The sequence below is a fragment of the Ammospiza nelsoni genome, chromosome 7 (assembly GCF_027579445.1).
Source record: "Ammospiza nelsoni isolate bAmmNel1 chromosome 7, bAmmNel1.pri, whole genome shotgun sequence".
NCBI classification, from domain to species: domain Eukaryota; kingdom Metazoa; phylum Chordata; class Aves; order Passeriformes; family Passerellidae; genus Ammospiza; species Ammospiza nelsoni.
Genome location: NC_080639.1, coordinates 21,793,989 through 21,815,386, shown reverse-complemented (window position 1 = coordinate 21,815,386; position 21,398 = coordinate 21,793,989). Strand labels below are relative to the sequence as shown.

General features: G+C 34.1%; 1 protein-coding gene across 6 annotated transcripts in view; it reads left to right on the top strand.

Moving 5' to 3' along the window:
- Nucleotides 1–21,398, top strand: part of SCN2A (sodium voltage-gated channel alpha subunit 2) — a 74,157-nt gene that overhangs the window by 48,608 nt on the left and 4,151 nt on the right. For all 6 annotated transcript variants that reach the window (XM_059475659.1, XM_059475661.1, XM_059475657.1 and 3 more), the window contains 10 exons: nucleotides 595–1,074; nucleotides 10,125–10,245; nucleotides 10,610–10,764; nucleotides 11,151–11,324; nucleotides 13,378–13,500; nucleotides 18,182–18,463; nucleotides 19,012–19,065; nucleotides 19,841–19,978; nucleotides 20,585–20,689; nucleotides 20,852–21,122. In XM_059475659.1, the coding sequence (XP_059331642.1) occupies nucleotides 595–1,074; nucleotides 10,125–10,245; nucleotides 10,610–10,764; nucleotides 11,151–11,324; nucleotides 13,378–13,500; nucleotides 18,182–18,463; nucleotides 19,012–19,065; nucleotides 19,841–19,978; nucleotides 20,585–20,689; nucleotides 20,852–21,122 (1,903 nt within the window). The remainder of the gene's footprint in view (nucleotides 1–594; nucleotides 1,075–10,124; nucleotides 10,246–10,609; nucleotides 10,765–11,150; nucleotides 11,325–13,377; nucleotides 13,501–18,181; nucleotides 18,464–19,011; nucleotides 19,066–19,840; nucleotides 19,979–20,584; nucleotides 20,690–20,851; nucleotides 21,123–21,398) is intronic.

The following is a 21,398-nucleotide window of genomic DNA, read 5'->3' as shown; positions in this document are numbered from 1 at the left end:
AAATGTCATGCAAGAAAGTCTGAAATAGCTGCTTGAAAGTGAGATTAAATAGCTTACTGAAATTGAGGTGTACCACATCTGGGGACTATTTCTTAGCTAGTGTTTCTGCCCAGGACCAAGATAGACTCATGTATATTTGCCAAATACAAAATTTTACTATATTCTGAATTAGAGATGGTCACTAGAGCTGTGGTCTGTTGAACTGTAGAGGACTGGCATTTGCCTGCATTCCACTGTCCTATGAACACTACAGTGGACACAACTTGCATAAATCACTGCATTATGTTGTATTCTGCCTTTTTATGTCTTTCTCCATGTTGAGGAGCAGATCTGTACTACTGCAGATTGTGGAGAAGACAGTCAAGGAACAGCTCAGATTTTCACCTGTATTAGTGCCGTTAAATCAGCAAAAGTGCTTTTGGCAAGATAATAAAATATTGGGGACAGGGATTATAAACTGAAAAGAATAGCAGGAAGGTGCATAGAAATAAAGTGTTACGTGTGAAATAAAAATTGTCTTATATTGAAAAACTTTTAATGACATATCTTTTATGACTTAAAAATAAGAGTAATTTTTTCCTTATTTTATTTTAGGTACTCAACCTATTTCTGGCCTTGCTGCTGAGCTCATTTAGTTCAGACAACCTTGCTGCTACAGATGATGATAATGAAATGAACAATCTCCAGATTGCTGTGGCAAGGATTCAGAAAGGCATAGATTATGTGAAGAGAAAAGTGCGTGAATTCATCCAAAAAGCCTTTGTTAGAAAACAGAAAGCTTTAGATGAAATCAAACCTCTTGAAGACCTAAACAATAAAAAAGACAGCTGTATTTCCAACCATACAATAGTAGACATAGGTAAAAACCTTGCCTATCTCAAGGATGGGAATGGAACGACCAGTGGCATAGGCAGCAGTGTGGAAAAATATGTTGTTGATGAAAGTGATTACATGTCATTCATAAACAACCCAAGTCTCACCGTGACAGTGCCCATTGCTGTTGGAGAATCAGATTTTGAAAATTTAAACACAGAGGAGTTCAGCAGTGAATCAGACCTGGAAGAAAGCAAAGAGGTAAGCCTATTTCTAGCTTTTAAATACTCTGATGCTTTTCTTTTGGGTTTTTTTTTTTTTTTTCTGAGTGTTGATTCAAATCTTTCTTTAATTCTTTTACAAAAGCATATACAAACTTGTAATGTTGTTTAAGGAAAATTGATGTAAGGTTGTGAGTTTTGAATGATGGTGATACAATATTGCACTTACAGTAACAATCAAGATACGTAAGAAAAGTTTTTAGAAAATTAATATTTTTTTCTATTTTATTTAGTTAAATCCTTAACAAGCAAAGGAACCAGTTTAATAATCCTGGATAGCAGAAGTCATATGAAGTGTGTCTGGCTGGTGGAAATTTCTCCATGCTTATTTCATTAGAGCAGTTTGTTTTTTAATCTGCTTTTTTAACAGTTCATTCTGATGTGTTAACCTTTTTTATAAAGTGAAAAATGCATCCATATACATCATAGATACATTTGAATACTGGACTAGCATCACTAAACAATGTAAAATAAATCATGTATAATCCAGCTGATGGTTGCAGAACCACTGAAGTGAAGTAATGGCCTTATGGCAAAAAAGTTACAAAGCTTAATATCATAGTATAAGATCCTTTCATTTGATTACTCATTCTTATTTTCAAAGCTTTAAGATATTTGAATGTGTTACTTACTATGACTAATAAAATGTACCTCTTTCTGGCACAAGGTGGTGCCAAGAGGATAAATCCAATCTAGCACTGAGAGTTATAGAGGATGCCAAGGCATTGTTATTGTGTGTATTATTAACCCACTGCTTTGTCCTGCACAACTGAAAGTGGTGGAGGCACATCAGCTCAAGTGGAGTAAGTCTGTGCAATGCTTAATACTGATGCTAGTTCATTCAGCATTAGCATGGGTATTTTTGAACAGTATTGCATGCTGTGGGGTAGACGTAAACTAACATAAAGGCTTTCATTAGTGGTTTTTTCTTACTTGAATCTGAGAGTATAAATTTGGGTAAGATTCTAGTAATTTTCTGCCTGAGATCCTTTTCTGTACCGACTGCATTACACATTTAGTCATATTTTCTTGTTTCTTATCACAAATGTCTTTATTATTCTTATAAATTTTTTTTTTCAGATTGATTGCATTAATACTTATCTTTCTCTTCAAAACCAGTACTTGGGTGTAGAAAAAATCAGTTGAAGTTTAACCTTCAGTTGTTCTGCTCTTTATTGCACAAGAGCACTTTGTCAGTAGGAGAGGTGGAGGGTGAGCTTTACACAAACCTGTGTGCAGGTGGTTAGCAGGGCTGAGTATGACAATGGTGCATCTCTTACTTCTCTGTATCACTGGATGATGTGACTGCTGACTGTATTCATTAGCCAAATCTTTCTTTTCTCTCCACAGAAGGACCCTCATTGGGTTCTTCTATAATATGACAGAAATATTGACTTCCTATAGGAAAAGTTTTAAAGCAGATTGTCTCACATTTGAGGCACGAACTCCAGTCATTAAGCTTACACCATAAAAGAAAGGCTTTCTACACCACCTACCATATTTAAAAGAAAACAGTGTCTTCATTGCATTCTTGGAGGCCCTTAATGCTGTTGTGCTTCAGGAATTGCGAACAGGTGATAAGACAAAGAAATGCATATTAAGTCAGGGATGAGCTAGTGCCAAGGGCTCCAACTGGCCAAGTTTGAAACTCTGCTGAGTATATTTGGGGCCAAAATTTCTTGCTAATGCAGATGCTGAAGGTGAAAAAATAAAAGGAATTTTTATTTGTTTCAGGAATTTTTAAGAGAGACACAGCAGTAAGCAAAGATTGTGAGCATATTTCTCAGAAAAGTGCCTAAATTTCAAGTAGATTTGAGTCACAGAAGCATGACACAAAAGCATTAAAATCTTAATCCTAGTTCCTACTCTTCACTTAATACTCTTAACTACCATGATTTATGATATAGTGGAGTGTTGGCTTATTAGTCAGATGACCAACACTCTTGTAATGAAAATGTTCCATAGGAAAATAAGGCATTTTTTAAATTTAAAAATTGACTACAGATGGCTTTTAATAAGGTTTCCTCTTTTTTGCTATGCCATAATGTGCCTTGCATTTCTGGCCTCTCTTGTTTTCTTGTTTATACAACACTGCTGTCGCCAAGTTGATCTGCCAGTCACTTCACTGCTTACACCACAAATGAAAAAAATCTAAGTCAGGAACTGCCATCAAATTGTGTTCAATTAGCAGATTTGCAGATGAAAGGCAGCCGAGGCATCCAGGTGCTATGAGGACACTGTACAGGATAGCCAGATGCTGATGAGTGTGTGTCTGTGTGCTTCTGCTTGCTTCTGTGTCTACAACCAAGTCCATGTATTCACTGTTGTATAGGGCAATAAGCTGAATTCCAACAAAATAATTATTATTTCTTAGCAAGTTTTAATTAAGCGTGTTAATGTTTGGTGAATTCTTTATTATAGAACATGTATCTTTCCAGTAGTTTGATAGAAATGTTGACTAGATTATGCCTTTGTAGAAACAATACATAAAATGTTGTACATACTTAGTAGGTGTGAATTAACAAGGAATTTTCTAGAAAGTTACTGAAACCTAAAATAAATTTAATTATAAAAACATTATGTCCCTAAGGATGTCAGTGGGTGAATATAGTATAATAAGGAAATTAGAGAAAAAATACTAAATAAAACTTTATCATGGAAGTAGGCCATTAATAATTGTGGGAACACTGTGCTGAGTCCATTGTCCTATAAATAAAGGTCTGTGGAGCTGAGCTGCAGTACTGCTATTTAGTTTAGAAACTATGAATATTTTTTTTTTCCATTTTAGGTTTTAAAGTACTATGAGGATGGTTTATATGGAAAATTTTGTAGTACCTGTATGACTGTATAATAATTAGTTAAAATAATCATAATAGTGGGTAACAATAATTAATTTATGTTAAATGTAACTTATAGGCCAATAATAACTCCAAGATATACAATGACAAAATATTTTTCAATGCTTTGAAGAAAATGGGCTCTCCTAATGCTGTTGTAGAGACATTAATAATGTATATTTTACTCTAAGCAATATTCAGTGCAAAAAACCAGAGGTGCTGTGTCCTGAACTTCATTTCCTACCGTTCTTACTTCTCACAGGAGTAGAACCAAGCTGGATCAGTCAAGCGGGCAGCTCTGGTGCCTTTTAGCGAGGCAGAGCATCGTGTCACCAGTTTTACACAGGTTACCTAAGCAAGTTATACATCTCTCTATATCCTATTTAATCACCTTTTAGCCAATATTGACTGGCCTGCATGCTCTTCAGCTATGATCCTGTCCCATTCATTGCAATAAGTACCAACATGCACAGCTGCTCCCTGCTGAGCCACGGGACTCGCATCACAGCATGGGCAGGCAAGAGCGGCAGCCCCAGGATTTCTGTGGTTCTGGTCCTCTCCATAATACTTTAATAGTATTTTGCAGTGCATGCTATCTACCTCTCCTAAACTTGATGATATAGAATTCAGGATTCTGTGTTTGAAGGGTTTTCTTTTGCTTTGAGGGAAGGCAGGATATGTAACACATATGCCACAATTCTCATCAGAAGCTTATATTTATATATAAGTTCATCTGTAAATTGTGTTGATAATGAAAACCTGCTAGCTGTTTTAGAAAACTTTCATATTATTGTCTTTTAACTTACAATGGAGGTAACCTGCAAACTCATCATAGTCATGTATTTATTTTTCACTTTTTTTTTAGAAGTGCTTTTCTTTAGTACTTGTATAAGCATTTCATTATTTTGGAGATTAATATGCAGTACTTGGAGCACCATTAAGCATGAAATTATTTAATTTCTGCAGTCAAAGCATGTGACCGTAATTTGGTTGAAAGAATTCATACAAAACTGTTATTTGGCTGGTTAAACATTCAGAGATCAGTTCTGCGCTTACTTACGCTCACACTTAGGTTTAGAGTTGCAAAGAGAACACTGATTGAAAGATATGGCCCAATTCAATCTTATTATAGCTCTTTAATTTATGGTCAAAAAATTATTACCTCCCCAAATAGATAAAATTGTCTGCCTTGAGAAACTTATTCTCATCTCATCAGTAATAAACAAAGTTTAGCATTCAAGTAAATGAACTACTGAGTTTGGATCAAAATGTGCGGAAGTTCCTCAGCTTCAGCGTGATTTACATTTCACATCTTAAACTATGCCATAATATTTACAACACTACAGTTGCTGCTTTCAGTTTTGTAAATCAGTGGAATTAAAACATACTTACTCCAGAGCTTTTCCTCTTATATTTTGTAAAGAATAATTATTCTGATAAGATGTATTTTGATTTTAAAATATTCATTATTTAAAATCCCTTGATACTCTGAAGCATTTAGGCTTTGTATTGTGAATTGGTAACATTGTATTAGCATATTGTGATTCACTGTGGATGATATTAAGTTGTTAATGTTAGAGTTATTGAAATTTTGCTTAATTAATATTTGCAAACAGTTGTTCCCTTGCTCTCTTTCAGAAATATCCTTTCACTATTGCTTATATGAATTAAAGAGCCTTTTAAAGTAGGTACTGGTAGGAGAGCTTTTTCCCACTGGAGCATATTACCACTGCTACTTAAAATGCTTTTGCTTGCATACAACTTTTTTGCAAATATTTTCATTTAATAAATTCTCATTAATAAATAGATCAAAGGAATTATGAGTATCAATAAAGTCCAGAGTGGACTATAATTTAGAGATACTGGGTTTTTTTCAGTTTTTGCAACCAATAATGACCACAAAATTGTTTTGCTTTGATTTACAGTGTTCTGGATTTTTATACTTAGAGAGTTATTCTGCCTTATTTTATAAGCATTAGAAAGAGTGAAATCCAGATTCCACCTAGTTACACCAGTGGAATCACAAAGATATCTACCACTTTGAAGATAGTTTGGATAGTTTGGATATAATATTGCCATTTATGTCATGGAACATTTCAATTTCATACTGACATCCAGACAGCACTGAGAAAATAAAACCAATTTAATTTCCATTATTTAGCATTTTCACAGGTATTTGGGAGGAAAGGAAATTGAAAGCAAAATCAAAATGTTGGTTTCTCTTGGCGCCATCTTCCTGCTTATGTCTGTCCTGCTCTTTGCTCCTTCAATCCCTTAAATTATGATTTCAACATCTATTATTGGCATCCTGGCCAATCATGAAATTTCAGCCTTTGTTAAAAATGTTAAGCTAAGAGCTGTCCATCTACTCTCAGATAATCATCTTTGGAACAAACAAAGAAATATTAGAAGAGGCCTGGCTGTAAGTGAAGCAGAATTGTATGAATCTATGCGATGTTGTCAAGGTTCAGAAAGTAATTATGTCAAAAACTTCCTGACCTAATCTTGGCTGCTGCTTTTTGCAATGCTTCTCTGATAGGCAAGCTGCTTTCCTATCTTGAAAGCTAAATTAAAATCTGTATCTCATATTGTTCTGTATTGCTGACTAAAGCATGTCTGGCAAGGCTGTTGGTACATGTGATGTAAAAGATATTTAAATCTCTAGGATAATCAGTATACTGCTGCTTTAGAAACATCTAACTACTTTTGTCCCCTTACTGTTTTCTTCGAAAAGGAGGTAGAGTATGTACATTTTAAGGTTTCAGAAAACAGATTTCTCTGAGAATAATTTTCTTAGCATACTATTCAGAAAATTTCTCTCCTCATAACTCTCAAAGAGTGTCTAACGCTTGATCCTGATAAATCTCTTATAATCTGCATGACTGAATCCTTTTGAAATCTAGACTCATGGTACAACAAAAAGCTTAAAATGGACTTACTATTAGATCAAAGCTAATGTTTGGGTTTGGTTATTATCTCGTTTCTATAGGTTCATTTTTTAAAAAAGCTAATGTTAACTAAATAGCCTAAATTCAGTTTTTGTAATGCTGGTGAGCAGAGAGCAATTTTCCAGCTACAAAGGTAACTTTCAGATATGTTTAGGTAAAGAAGTGGGATATATGCTACATACCTAACATCTCAGGGTCTGCAGTTGGGTTAGTCTAGCTAGCCAACTGGATTCCATATGTGTGAACACTGGTAAGTCACAGTAAGTGCCAGAAAAAGTCTTCCTCTGTATTAAGGCATGGACAAACATGATAGCAATAACATGATCCATTGCCAGGTCATGTTGTGTTGAATACATAGAAACCAGTAACAAGTCCCTGAGTCAGTTGCTTTATGCCAGAGCATAAGTTTGCTGTGGAAATATGTAAATGTTAATGAAAAGTTTTCCTAGCATACTGAACTTAATTGAGTTGATAAAATCTTGAGATGTTGTATCATAAAATCTTTCTAGCTGTTTCTAATGCATACGAAATTTTATACATTTTGTACACAATGCCATACAATAAATTCAATGTTAAAAATAACAAAGAAAAGTGTAAAAAGAAATTCTACTGTTGAAAATTTCTAGTTTTTGTTCTTTCCCAAATGATACTGAACTTTTACAGACAGAACTTATTGAATAATTTTTGTAATACTTTTCTTTATATTCTGATCTGGTTGGGGCCGAATTCAGGTATAATAGAGCAGCATGCTAAGGAAATACTCTGTTACATCAGCAGAAGAGTAACTGAGTTCTCAGTGGGATGAGGCATTTAATAGTTGCATTTCAAGTATCAGCTGCTGTTAATTCAATTTAGGATTTTTCAGTTCAGTTTAACTCCTATGATTATTGTTACAGCTCTGTAAATGAAGCATAGCAGATTTTTATTGAGAAGAGACTTGAAAGATACATCTCACCATACACAGTGCCCCAGATAAACTTGTCTTTTTGATGTTCCTGATAATTTGCTATTCTATTGATAATTTTTTGCCTTTCTGTCTGATATTTGTGATCTCTCCTTATAGTAGCTATATCTAATCTTGCATGCTGAGTTAACTGTTAGTCTTGAGCAATTTCAGTAATAGGAATTCATTACCCTTTTTTGCTCATTAAACTAACTGCATAATATCTGAGTCACTGAACTCTTCATTTTCCTGTAAAAGAATGGACAGTAGGTCTCTCAAACTTATGGTTCAGCCAATTCATAATTTTTGTTTGCTCTGCTACTCCTACAGCATTCTGCTAGAAATGCTCTCCAGATTGGAATGATGCAAGCAACATTTTAAGAAAACACTATGTAATAAAAACAGTCATTTCTCAGTTTTAAAATAACTTACTGTATTGTATTGATAAATGGTAAATTTTAACATAATATGTATTTTTTTTTAATGTACCTTGCATTTATGGTATTTCTGGCTTTTCCTCAAACTGATGATTGACTTCCACTGATGTTTAAATGCTGTGGTCCTTACTTGATGACTACAGTATTTATCCCATACTTTCCAGTTTCTCCATTTTAGAGGCAGTATTCCACAATGATCAAACTGCCATGTATTATCTATAATTCAAACATATTGCAATCTGAAATTTGTCAAAAATGATCTGCAGAAAAGTGTGCATCCATCTCTTTGTACATTGGGCCTGACCTCAACAGATATTTATACTCATGCAGAAATATGAGATATGAATTTCTCAGCTGGGAAATTCAAAAAAGCATATATAAAATGGGTGTGCAGATAGCACCGAAACTAGGTGCATAATACACCCTCCAATACATGTTTCCATTTGCTCAGCCTTCCTCTGAAATGTGTTCTATAGTGAACCGTGGTACACAAAAATCAAAGATAAGCTTATGTCAGAATCACAACACAATATATTGTCAGTGTGATTCAATAGAATCAGAATGAGGGAGAAAGAAATAAATCTTCTTTTTGTTTGAAGAACAAACTGAATATTTGTTGCTATGTAAAATTCCATTAAATGTCTCAAGTTAGTTTTTGTATCCACAGACTAATACTGTTTACATTTTCTTTACAAAAAACTGTATAGAATTTGAAGCTACTCAGGAATGTTTTAAAGGAATAATGCCTCTAACTTCAGATTTAAGTGTCAGCAAAAATATATATCTTTAATGTTACCATAGAACATCTCTGTCTAATATTAATTCCCTATAGACTCTATTCTAAATCTGCTTACATCATTCCCTTTACAAGATTAGCTACTTATCAATGCAGCCATTTTACTGATGTTATACTCCATATAGTGATAACATTAGAAGAGTCATAGAATGCTGTAATCAAACTACTTTTACTTATTATAGTACTCATATTTGTCTGTTGCCAGCATCATATGATGGTGTAAAAGAATAATTTTTAAGGTTTGGATTATAATATTGATATGATTTATTGATGCAGGATTATTTTATTACAATATTGTTTAAAAGAATTTGTTTTAACTTTAGACATTCAAAATTTTTTGGCCTTTTATAGTAATTGGACATCTATGTGTACTGTACCAAAGTAATAAGTAGTTTCAAAATGCACAATAAATTCAGAAAATGCATTGGCAAGTGAGTATGCAAAATATCAGCTACTGCTCCTAAAGTAATGTGCTGCTCTTTTGGAAATAAAGATAATTAAATTATCCTGTAAAACTCATAATATGTGTTTTCATGTCAATAATAATGAAAACATTACATTGAAACTTTAGATTTAGCTTTATACAGACTTGCTAGAATAATATTTACTTGAGGCATGAAAATACATCTGTGCAACTTGCTGATGGTTTGGTCATGATTTTGGAAATTTATTGGTATTAACACATGCTGTCTAAAGTGTAACCTAAAATGCAGCCACATGATTGGAATAATTAAACAGTACAAAATGTGGAAAGCACCCATTCCTAGTTTACTGCAATTTCACTTTGAAATTCTTATGTGTGGCTTAGAATAATACTCTACTAATTTCAGCAATTCCTTGTATGAAAATATCAAAATATTTTCAATAGGGAAAATGCACATTATGTAGTTTCTAATCTTGTGACCTCACCTGTAGTAGAGCAATTTGGCATTATAGATTGTAGATAAGAAGTTATTTTAGTATCACAGCACTGAATACATACAAAATATTTTGATATACATTTCTAACATAAATTTCTATTCAAAATAATAAAACTGGAAAAAATAATTATGTGGGGTTTCGTTCGCAGAAATTGAATGCATCCAGTTCATCAGAAGGCAGCACAGTTGATATTGGACTACCTCCAGAAGGTGAACAGCCAGAAGCAGAACCAGAAGAAGTTCTAGAGCCAGAAGCTTGTTTTACAGAAGGTAGGCAAAGCAAAATAAAGGCAAGATAAATAGACCTAGTTGTGTAGATTTGTGCAGGATTCTCTTTTTATTCAAAATCAAAAGAAGTTTAGTGATTATAGTTGTAATATCTGATAGTATTAGTAACTCTTTCAGAGTTACTGCCATAGATTTACTGCTCTTGAGTGTTCTCTCTCTTTGGAAGGTATTGCAAAAGATAAATAGATTTAAATTCAAATACTAAACAAAAATGCTCAAAGAGGAATTATAAGGATCTAATGCACCAGCACTATGATAAGAAGTAAGTCAAATTATTACCATTCATTGTGATTGTTTATAAATATTTACTATATTCTGACATCTTAAAATTTCTTGTCACATTTAGGGTGTGTACGGAGATTCAAATGCTGTCAAGTCAGTGTAGAAGAAGGAAAGGGGAAAATCTGGTGGAATCTTAGGAAAACCTGCTATAAGATTGTTGAACACAACTGGTTTGAGACCTTCATAGTCTTCATGATTCTTCTCAGCAGCGGTGCTCTGGTAAATTAAGTGTGGGACTATTGTGACTATTGTGATTTTAAACAGCAAGCATTTAAAATTACAGTTAATCACATAGCTACAGGTAACAAATTAGAATTTGATGTCAACTTAGTATATATTATAATATAAATATATATCTGCAAGATATAATTAAATGTCTTCACAATTTGCAGTGTCCTGTAGGAATTGCAAAGAAAAAATTTGAATTGAAAAAATATACATGATGATAAGGCACGTATCTTTCCCTCAAGTATAACTTCAGCTTTCACTTAATACTTTTCATAAGGCTGGTTCCAAAGAGTATTCATCTTTCAGCTGAGCTGAACAGCAATACAAAAAAATTACTGTAGGACCACTCTTCAAACTTCGTTTTAATTTGTTTCCAGGCATTTGAAGATATCTACATAGAGCAACGTAAAACTATCAAGACCATGCTGGAATATGCTGACAAAGTTTTCACCTATATCTTCATTCTGGAAATGCTTTTAAAATGGGTTGCTTATGGCTTTCAAACCTATTTCACTAATGCATGGTGCTGGCTGGACTTCCTGATTGTTGATGTATGTATTCTTTTTCATGTCCTGTACGATATGCTTAAAAAAAAGAATATTATGTTTTCAGGATAAGATTTCTGTTCTGTTCAACAAAAACTCTATTTTAACTGGTGTGGTGGTGTGGTTTATAATTCTGTTCAGAATGGAAAAAAAATTTGGATATACTTATTTCTCTAGAAATGTTATTTTAAAATTCTCTAGTTTTCTGAAGTTGTAATTCTTTCTTGAAATTATGCTTTTTCCTATCGTTTTTTGATGGTATAGAAAAGATGCTGTTCAGCCTCTTCAGGTTTTTTTGTATATGGAAACAATTTTTCAAACTGTTTCTAATTTCTAATGAATTACTGTAAGTGTCCTGTCACTTACTCTGTGCAAAATGAAAGGAAAATACTGCTAGGAATTGTCAGTTCCATTGTACTATTCAGTACTCTTGCACTTTTCACTGTATCATGGGCGTGACCTCAAAGAGACAGTTCAGAGAACCATAGATAAGCCCCCCTGGAATGGGTTCCCACATGATTTTCCAAAGGCTGCACTACCAAGGAGCAGCTACACATTGTCTGAAGGAGACCTAGTGAGAAGTGCATTGTAATTTCAGGTCTACATGCTCAACAATGTATGTAAAGTACTGGGTAGTATAAATGGAAGACTACAGATGTTTGATCACATAGCAGATGTTCATTTCCCTTCCATCCCCAATAGCCTGATTTACCTCTCAGCTCCACAGATGTAATTCCCATGGAATGCAAGTTAAGGGTATATCTTAAACCACCTATTTGTGCATTATGAAAAGCACAAGAATTCTGTAGAAATTGCTTAACATCTCCCTAAAACTACAGTGGAGCTCTTTACTACACAGACCTTGGAAAATGCTATACTTTGTAAATCCAGAGCAGCATTGCAAATCCTATGATAAGACATGACTATATGCTCATATAGTATTTTATGATTGAGTCTATACCTCTGTAAAATATGTATTGGCTCAATCATCTGATGTGTAAATTGCCACGACCAGTAGAACTTGTATTTATCAACAAATATTTAATTCTTATTTGATAATCTGTGGTTTAGTTACTTCTATGACTAGCTTTATTAGCTTTATTAGTTTTTCATGTCAACCTTATCCTGGTGCATTTTTTAACATAACAAAAAATAATATCTGAGGCATTCATTTTAATCTATAGACAGGGGATTGAAATAAAAAAGCCAAAAGAACAATTTGGAGATGAAGGAATTGCAAGAGCAGGAAGGATGGAAGGGAAGGGCATTAAATAGACGTAAATAGAAGGTGATATGTTTTATTTTTGATTTATTAGGGTCACTCCTTCCCAATGGCTAATAGAAATACATTTCCAAGGATTATTGATGAAAGATAATTGTATTATTTATTTTACAGCTATTCTAGTTTATTTACTCATCTGCCTGCAGACCAGACCAGCGTTATGCAAGCCAGAATTGATGAAGTGGTTAAAGGAGTCACAGGGAATGTAATGAAGTGTGGATATGCCTAACAGTGAAGCTTCTACCATTGTCTAACAAACAGTTGGTTCTCAGTCTTGATTAGTCCTGTTAAATCTGAACAGCACTGGTAGCTATGGCTGTTGAATAAGATTTTCTGGACACTAGAAAGTTACATTTTGACCAAAAGCAAGGTCTGGATGTGGTTTTTGAGAGCATTTACATTCTCATCAAGTCCTGAAGATATCATGGGAAGTCCTGACCTAAATTGTCCATTCCAATTCACCCAGCTTTTGGGTGTTTTGTTTTTGCATGTGACTTCATTTTTGTTTAAATCCCACCAAATGTTGACTGGTTTATGTGACTATAGAAGGCACTTTTATACCATGCTATCAACATGATTTCATCAACAGGTACCTAGAATATCCTTTTATTCTACTTTGTCTGACATAAAATTTTTTCTGCATTATAGAGGGTTTCCTGGAGAAAGAGGTCCAGCCTTGAATCTTCTTGAGAAGTTCAGGGCACACATCATTCCCACCATATGTATCAGAAGGATATAGAGATGAATGAGCAATATTGCCTTTCTGTTTTTGTGTAGGTCTCTTTGGTTAGCTTAACAGCTAATGCCTTGGGCTACTCAGAACTTGGTGCGATTAAATCCCTTAGGACACTAAGAGCTTTGAGACCTCTGAGAGCCTTGTCGCGATTTGAAGGGATGAGGGTAAGACAACGTGAAAGAATCTGAAATAATGCATGCATCCACGGAAACAATGCATGCAGAATAACCAACGACCAATCCATGCAGAAATGCTACACTACCATCCTCTATATTTCACATTTATCACTAACATATAAGCAAAAGGCTTCATCTGCTTATATGAATTCATGTGTTATTGCACGTATTGTTACACTTAATGAGGCTCCTTGGCCTTTCCCCATTTTCATACTTTCATGGAGGGCCCAAGGATCTATCAACTGCATGGATCTATGCAATATTACTGAATTTATCCTATACAAACAAATCCTGCTATTGTCAGAACAGTTTAAAAAAGCTCCAATACTTCCTCTTAAAAGTGTGTGTGCATACATCCATGTATGCATGCACATGTGTATTTTGTACCAGTTTGGGCTATCATACATAATCTTATATCCTTTAACATAGTATTGTGTATATATAAATTGGGAAAGTCTTTTAGAACTAAAAGTTTTTAAATTAATTTGTCTGTTAATAAGTAAATTAGCACTATTAAAATACCTTCTCTCTTTCGTATTAGAACCATTGCATTCTATTTAAGAAAACTTTTCTAGCATATTAGAGGTGGAGCTGGTTTAGTGATTTCTGGTTGCCCATTGCTTTCCATATTGTTTGTAAAATGTTGAGTATAATCTGTAGAGCACTAAGCAGCCTGAAAACATATTAGACTTTTGCTGGTATATTTGAGAAGTTCCTGTCCCCAGCTGTTTGTTACCACTCTTATCAGTTACCACAGCTGAGGCCCTCAGCTGCCCAACAGGGCACGATCAGTGTGTCTCAGGGCAAAGTCAAAGTGGTCAGTTTAAATCACTTCTTTAGTGCACTGAAATGGACAAAGACCTGGTGTACTCAGCCATGACTCAAAAGCTCTAGAAATGTTTCTCTCAAGGGTAGTAGTGAGCAACCAGACATGGTAGATATTTCTAGCTCCAGCCACAGGAAGGTGTCTGGCTTACACCTTCAGGGTCCATCTGTCTCTCTTGGACATATTGCCATTGTGGGCATCAGCAGATGCACCTGAACTGGAACCCTCCCACCATAATTAAGAGGGATCCTTGTGTGAGCTCCCTCCTGCGATCACTCTTCTTTGCCACCCCAGGTGATAAGCTGATTAGCTAATTTGTAAATCAACTACAAACTGGTGAGCTTCTGAAGAAAATGTCATGCTCTGTGTGTGTGGAAAGTAAGAGAAGAGACTTCAGTAGAAAAGAAAATGGGCTTTGATGAAATGTTATAAATTCAAACAGGAAATAGCATTTCTTTGCCTCCAAAAAATTTCAGGACTTTTCCTAAAACAAATTTGAAAATTTGGGATGTTTATATCAGAGGTAAGGCCTGTCTAAAGTATTACCTCATCGTATTAACTGTAGGGGTTTCTTTTATGACAATGATTAGCAAAACAAAAAACTCAAAATAAAAATATTTCAATTTTTATATAAAATTGCTTAAGTGGCAATTCATTGTTGCAAGGAAAAACCCAATAACCTTGTCATGAAGGTTTAGGGGTAATTGTAAATCCCATGACTTCCATGTTGGTGTAAACTTTATCTACACGTTTGATCCTGGTCTGCCAACTGTATCTCTGTACATTCCCAGATGAGGAGAAGATTTATGAGTTTAGCAAAAAATGCAATAAAAAGTAGTAGATGAAGTTAGATCACTTAAGACTAGAAATGTGACCTATAACTTCATTAGTTAGGCAGTTAACCATTGCAATATTCCAATGGATGTACTGAATTTTGCCTTATTTAAAGTAATTAATTCCAAGTTTAGTGTCTTTAAAGATACAGTAGCTCAAGTTGATGACTTGTATAAGACTATTTTGAGGTCTGATACATGGAAATTCAAGATGTCTGTTCATAACATAATCATTCCATTGGTATTTATCATGTATGAACTGAAAATATGACAATCCGGTACAATGCATGTACTTGCATAGACACTTAAATTGCTTCCATTGAGCACTTCCCTTATACAAGCAAGAAATTCTGTTCAGTACAGGTACAGTTTTTAACACACTACTTTTCTCTGTATTTCAACTTGCGCCCATACAAACTAGTAATTAAAAGAAAAAAATTGCCCCTATGAAAAACATTATTTTTTTCTCTGCATCTTCCCACCACTGGCATTGCTAGGAAAGTTATACTTTAATTTGCACTTGGTACTTCATTAAAATAGCCTGTAGGAATATAATTAATCTGTCCATGCTCTGTCCCAAGCAGTATCACTCACTGCTATATGGTGCTAGGCACTAATACCTTTTTCTCTCAAGCAGAAAACAAGGGGTTTGATGTCTTTCTTATGCTTCCCTTGCTTTCATTTGCTGCCAGGCCTAGCCCCCTTTCCTCAAAGAGTTACTACTGGTGGAAATGGAAGGTGTTGGGATCAGTGTTTCCAGTGATGCTCAACCGTATGTTTTGAGTGTCTTCAAATGATTCGTATCACAAGCTGGTTCTCTGTAGCTTCAGGACTCAGACTAATACCAGAGAAAGTAGGTCAGCTGTAGAAATCCAGCAATTAAGGAAAGAACATGACTGGACCTGCAGCTGCAGCACAAAGAGGAACAGAATTCTTGGGTGTACTGAGACTGAAAGCTTGAGGACAAATGTTTTCACTTCATTAACTATCCCTTTATATCTCAAAAATTGTTCCTGATGATATCATTACATTTAAGAAATCTACTTACATTTTTTGAGAATTGAGATAACTTTCAATCAAAAAACCTAATATATTTGGAAAATATTCCTAAATTGGGGAAAAATGACCTTGCTATTTATTATTGCAGTCAGATTGTTGTAAAAATAAGTGAGTACATGATTTTCCAATTTAAACTAATTCAGCATAGTTATTGGACTGTTAATTTTGCTTAGGCCTCCTACAGTCATGTGGTTCAGTGCTGAGTACAAGCTTGTCAGCATAAGACAGCACTGTTGAAATAGTCAGAAGAGATTTATCCATCAGTTACGGAATCCTCTCAACCCAGATGCTGACTTATACAATTCTATATATGAATTTTGCTTATTAATTTATAACAGGTATTACTAAGGAGATTTTTAGTATGATTAAGAAACTATTCTGATTTGTTTTAAATTTCCGCAACAGAAATAACCACTTATTAAAACATTTGATTTACAATATATGGAAAAAAGGTACAAACAAACAAAAAAGCATGGAAAATTAGGATCCCATGCACCATTCTGTGCTTTTATGATGGAGTAGTTCACATTGAAAGCAACTTCATTTGATCCAGTTCCTAAATTTAAATATAACAACAATTTCACTGAAGTCCTATAGGCTCTCATATGTCCAAAGTGTCTATCACCCAAATGAGGTAGTGTTTTGACAGGATTGGGGCCCTGAAAGTACAACAGGGATCTCTTCTTTCCTTCAGCCCAATTCTCCTTTATACTACACATGATGGTGGTTCATCTCCTATCTAATAGTCAAACGGTTTATTTTCTGTTCTGTAAGAGGGCAAGGAATCAAAGCCCATCTACCTGGATCACTAATTTTATAATTCATTGATTCTAGGGATGGTATTAGTTGCAGATATAACTGTAATGCCAAAATACTTCATAGAACTTCATTACATATTTGTATTTCCAACAGAAACAATAAGTTTATTATGCTAGATGATCTGTCCTAGTACTTACATAATATATACTAAATGAAGTACAAAAAGCCTACCAAAGTAATAGCTAGTGTTTTGAGAAAAAGCAAACTTCTTTGTTTTAAGGATCTGCTTCAGTTGTTTTGGCAAAGTTGGTGGCAAAGTGCTTTATACTTAACCAGGTTTATATTCTTAGAGTTATTTACAGAGAGATTTAAAATAGGAATTAATTAATTTAGCATCATTGATTCCATCATTAAATTAATAATTCTCATTCATAATGGACCTACTTTCTCCTAAATTTTATTTTCCTCTGTGTTTTGTTTTCATTCTGGCATGTTTTTAATCATTGCTCATCATCACACATGAAATCATTTTCACATTTTTCTTTCCTGAAGCCTGATTTTTCTGAAAATTCAGTTGGGAATTAAATCTCTTTTTCAAGTTCTATCTGCCAGTTGCCTGAACACTAACAGCTCTGGTGTGTTCAGATACTCAGTAGTTTTCCTGGTTTGAACATTTTCACTTTTAATTCTAAATGTAAACATCCAAAATGTCATGCATTCATTACTTGGTTTTATTTTTAAAAATCCTCAAAATTAATTTCAATTAGAAATTTGCTTAGAAATAGATTTGGACTTGCTTGGATTTATCCAGTAAACATGTAGTATTAAAAATTTGGTTTGTTCGATTCAGTCAGGGATTATAATTATCACGGTTTTGCAGATATACATTAAGTAAATAATCTAAAAAGCACTGATAAATACTTCTTTTTCCTCTTTTTTTTTAAAGTTTGTTTTAATGGTTCTTACTTTACCCATTCTTTAAAGTTAACATTCGCTACTATTTGTATTTTTCCTTCTAACTAAGTTTGGCATTTTATCTTTTCTCTGTACTGCTTTTCTGACTTGTTACTCTCAACAACTGAGTTGTAACACAGATATTAGAATTATAATTGCATGTTACATGTGAAGCATTGGTAAGATCCTGGTGCCTGTATTCTTACAGTGTCTCTCTTTGGTTTCATTTGTACTCCAGGTTGTGGTGAATGCCCTGTTAGGAGCAATTCCATCTATTATGAATGTGCTTCTTGTTTGCCTTATATTCTGGCTGATATTTAGTATCATGGGAGTAAATCTATTTGCTGGAAAGTTTTACTACTGTGTTAACACTACAACTGATGAGAGATTCGATATCAGCCAAATTAACAACTTCAGTCAGTGTGAGGAGCTCATACAAAACAACGAAACTGCCCGCTGGAAGAATGTGAAGGTCAACTTTGACAATGTAGGCCTTGGTTACCTTTCTCTGCTCCAAGTGGTAAGTCACCAGTCCTTAATTTCTGTTTATCTTTCTGTATCTCTGTTGTTTACCTGCAACAGTAAAAAGTTTTTTACTTCTTTTTTTTTTAATTTAGAAATTTTGTCTCTCAATTCTTGGTTTGAATTATGAAGTGTGAGATAAATCCATAACTCTACAGAAGAAGTAACACAAGCCTAGAGGATATACTGACTATGAGAAAAAAAACGTAATTCAAACATAATAGACCGTAGCTGCATTGAATCTGTATCAAGTAAACCTCTAATGCTCATGCACAGAAAAATAACTTCTACACCAGATATTATTCATAATAGACAAAAGAGTTCTTAATGGATGCTGCCCCTCTATAGTCAGATATTGGAATTGGCTTGCAATTCTTGTCCATGAATAAAACATACAATAGAAAGCAAGAGTCAGCTATTAGGATTTCACTCTGCTGGTTTTCATGAGGAGTACAAAAAACACTTAGTCTTCAGCTCCTAAAAAATGCTTCTGACAAGGCATTTTCCAGGAACAGTGTGACCTAAACACCTGTGTTCTGTTTATAGGCTACATTTAAAGGATGGATGGATATCATGTACGCAGCTGTGGATTCTCGTAACGTAAGTATAGTCCCTTGACTCCATTTGTTTTGATTGTATGAGCTCCAAGATTTGAGAATGTAATTTTAACATCTTTCAGAAGTTACAGTACAAATGAAAGAACAAAGAGTTACTATAATTTTGTAGTTAAAGAAAATGGAAGTCATGGGAAAACTACAAGAAATGAGGTAAGCAGAGGAGCAGTCCTACAGTATTCCATTTTCTCTATGGTACATTTGAATCAAAATTCCCCAATCCTACAACACACCTGTTGCCATGAAATACCTTCTCCTCCTCTCATTATGCATTGAGCCATTCTTTATATTTGGAAACAGACACCATCACAGAGAGGTTTTTGGGGGTTTTTTTGTAATACTGATCTTATTTATAGTTAAGACTTTCATTGTGCTCTGCAAGATGCCTGACTGCTTTCTTTAGGGCAGAGTGCTTATTTTTAATTAGACCTGTGCATTTTCTTACCCTTTGGCCTGCCCCTTGTTCCCTTGGAGCAAGTTTTCCTCTAGTTCTAAGTAGACAATTGAATAAACTATACTAGTAAAGCTCCATTTCTTTCGTTTTTTTTTTTGTAAGCTGCAGTCTCAGCAGGAGGCTTGCTGTAGTATAGTGAAGGTGCATAGCTATACCAAGAAAATATGCTTAGTCTAAACATGGCTTGGATGCCTCTCTTCCACAATCCTGTGCAGTTTCCTAAGTGCCTGTAGCAGTGAAATCTCCACAAGCAAATATTTTGTATTCACTGTTAAACTAATGTGTAGTTTCTATGCCTGTTTTGCAGGTTTTGGATCAGCCCAAGTATGAAGATAACCTGTACATGTATCTTTACTTTGTCATCTTTATCATCTTTGGATCGTTTTTTACCTTGAATCTTTTTATTGGTGTCATCATAGACAATTTCAACCAGCAGAAAAAGAAGATAAGTACTTCATTATTATTCTGAAAAGAACATTAAAAAAATCTTGGTCCACTGATGACAACTTTATTAATATTTTTATGATAAATTAGTTAAAGTGCCACATAGTAAATACATTAAATTATTAAAGCTTATAATTTGTCTTGATGAGGGTTAGATGGACAAATGACAATCTATGACTCTCCATGGTTAGTGAAATACTCAATGTCATCTTTGTAAAGATGTGGATTTGAGACTGAAGGCTTAATTGACTCATAAAAAGGCTAACCACTGAAATAGCCAAATATAGCTGTAAAAACTCTTTGCTATACTACTTTCATGTCACAAAGCTCAGCAGTATAGATTTCTGAACTTTGATAACAAACATTGTATTATCTTTATTTGTACCCTCTTTAGTCTTTGTGTTTTGTCAACACTGTCTGAGAAGGTATCAGTGTTCCAGCTGCTGTCAACACTTTCTGTCGCTTAATACTTAATATAAAAATCATAAAAGACGATTTTTATATCTGTCCTAAATTTTCCCACAGATGAGAATATGATCATTAGTCTTATTTATAAGTAATCAATAAAGATACATGATTGTAACCAGTTTTTGTCTCTCGGGTTTACTTTGGAGGTCAAGATATTTTCATGACAGAAGAACAGAAGAAATACTACAATGCAATGAAGAAATTGGGTTCAAAGAAACCACAAAAGCCTATACCTCGACCAGCAGTAAGAATAGAACTATTTTCCGTTATTTTTACATCTATTTAAAAATTGGATTTTTTCTATTATGCCTTAGGCTGAAATAAGCTGTAAGCAAAAAAAAAAAAAAAAAGAAAAGCCTTATTAATCTGAAATACCTTTTTTTTTCTTTTTCTTCTGTTATAACAGAACAAATTCCAAGGCATGGTCTTTGATTTTGTAACCAAACAAGCATTTGATATCAGTATCATGATACTTATCTGCCTTAACATGGTCACAATGATGGTAGAAACAGATGATCAAAGTGAAGAAATGGAAAACATTTTATATTGGATTAACCTGGTGTTTATCGTACTTTTCACTGGAGAATTTGTCCTGAAACTGATTTCACTTCGTCATTACTACTTCACTATAGGTTGGAATATTTTTGATTTTGTGGTTGTCATTCTCTCCATAGTAGGTAAGAGCAACTCACTTTTATGAAATGTCTAATTCTGTAAACATGGAAATATTTTTGCTGTGTAAAATCTATTTATATTTTTGTTCAACTTTGTCACTAGAAAGTCTTATCCATAACATAACTGAAAAGTATGGTAAGAATTTTTTAGCAAGAGATTTTCATACACCTACTTTTTTACTGGTTGAAATTAGATCTATATTCTGAAATCAGTAGAGATTCCTACACATGCATGAAAGGCAATTTTGATATAAACTTACAGTGACAGTTGCAGGTGAA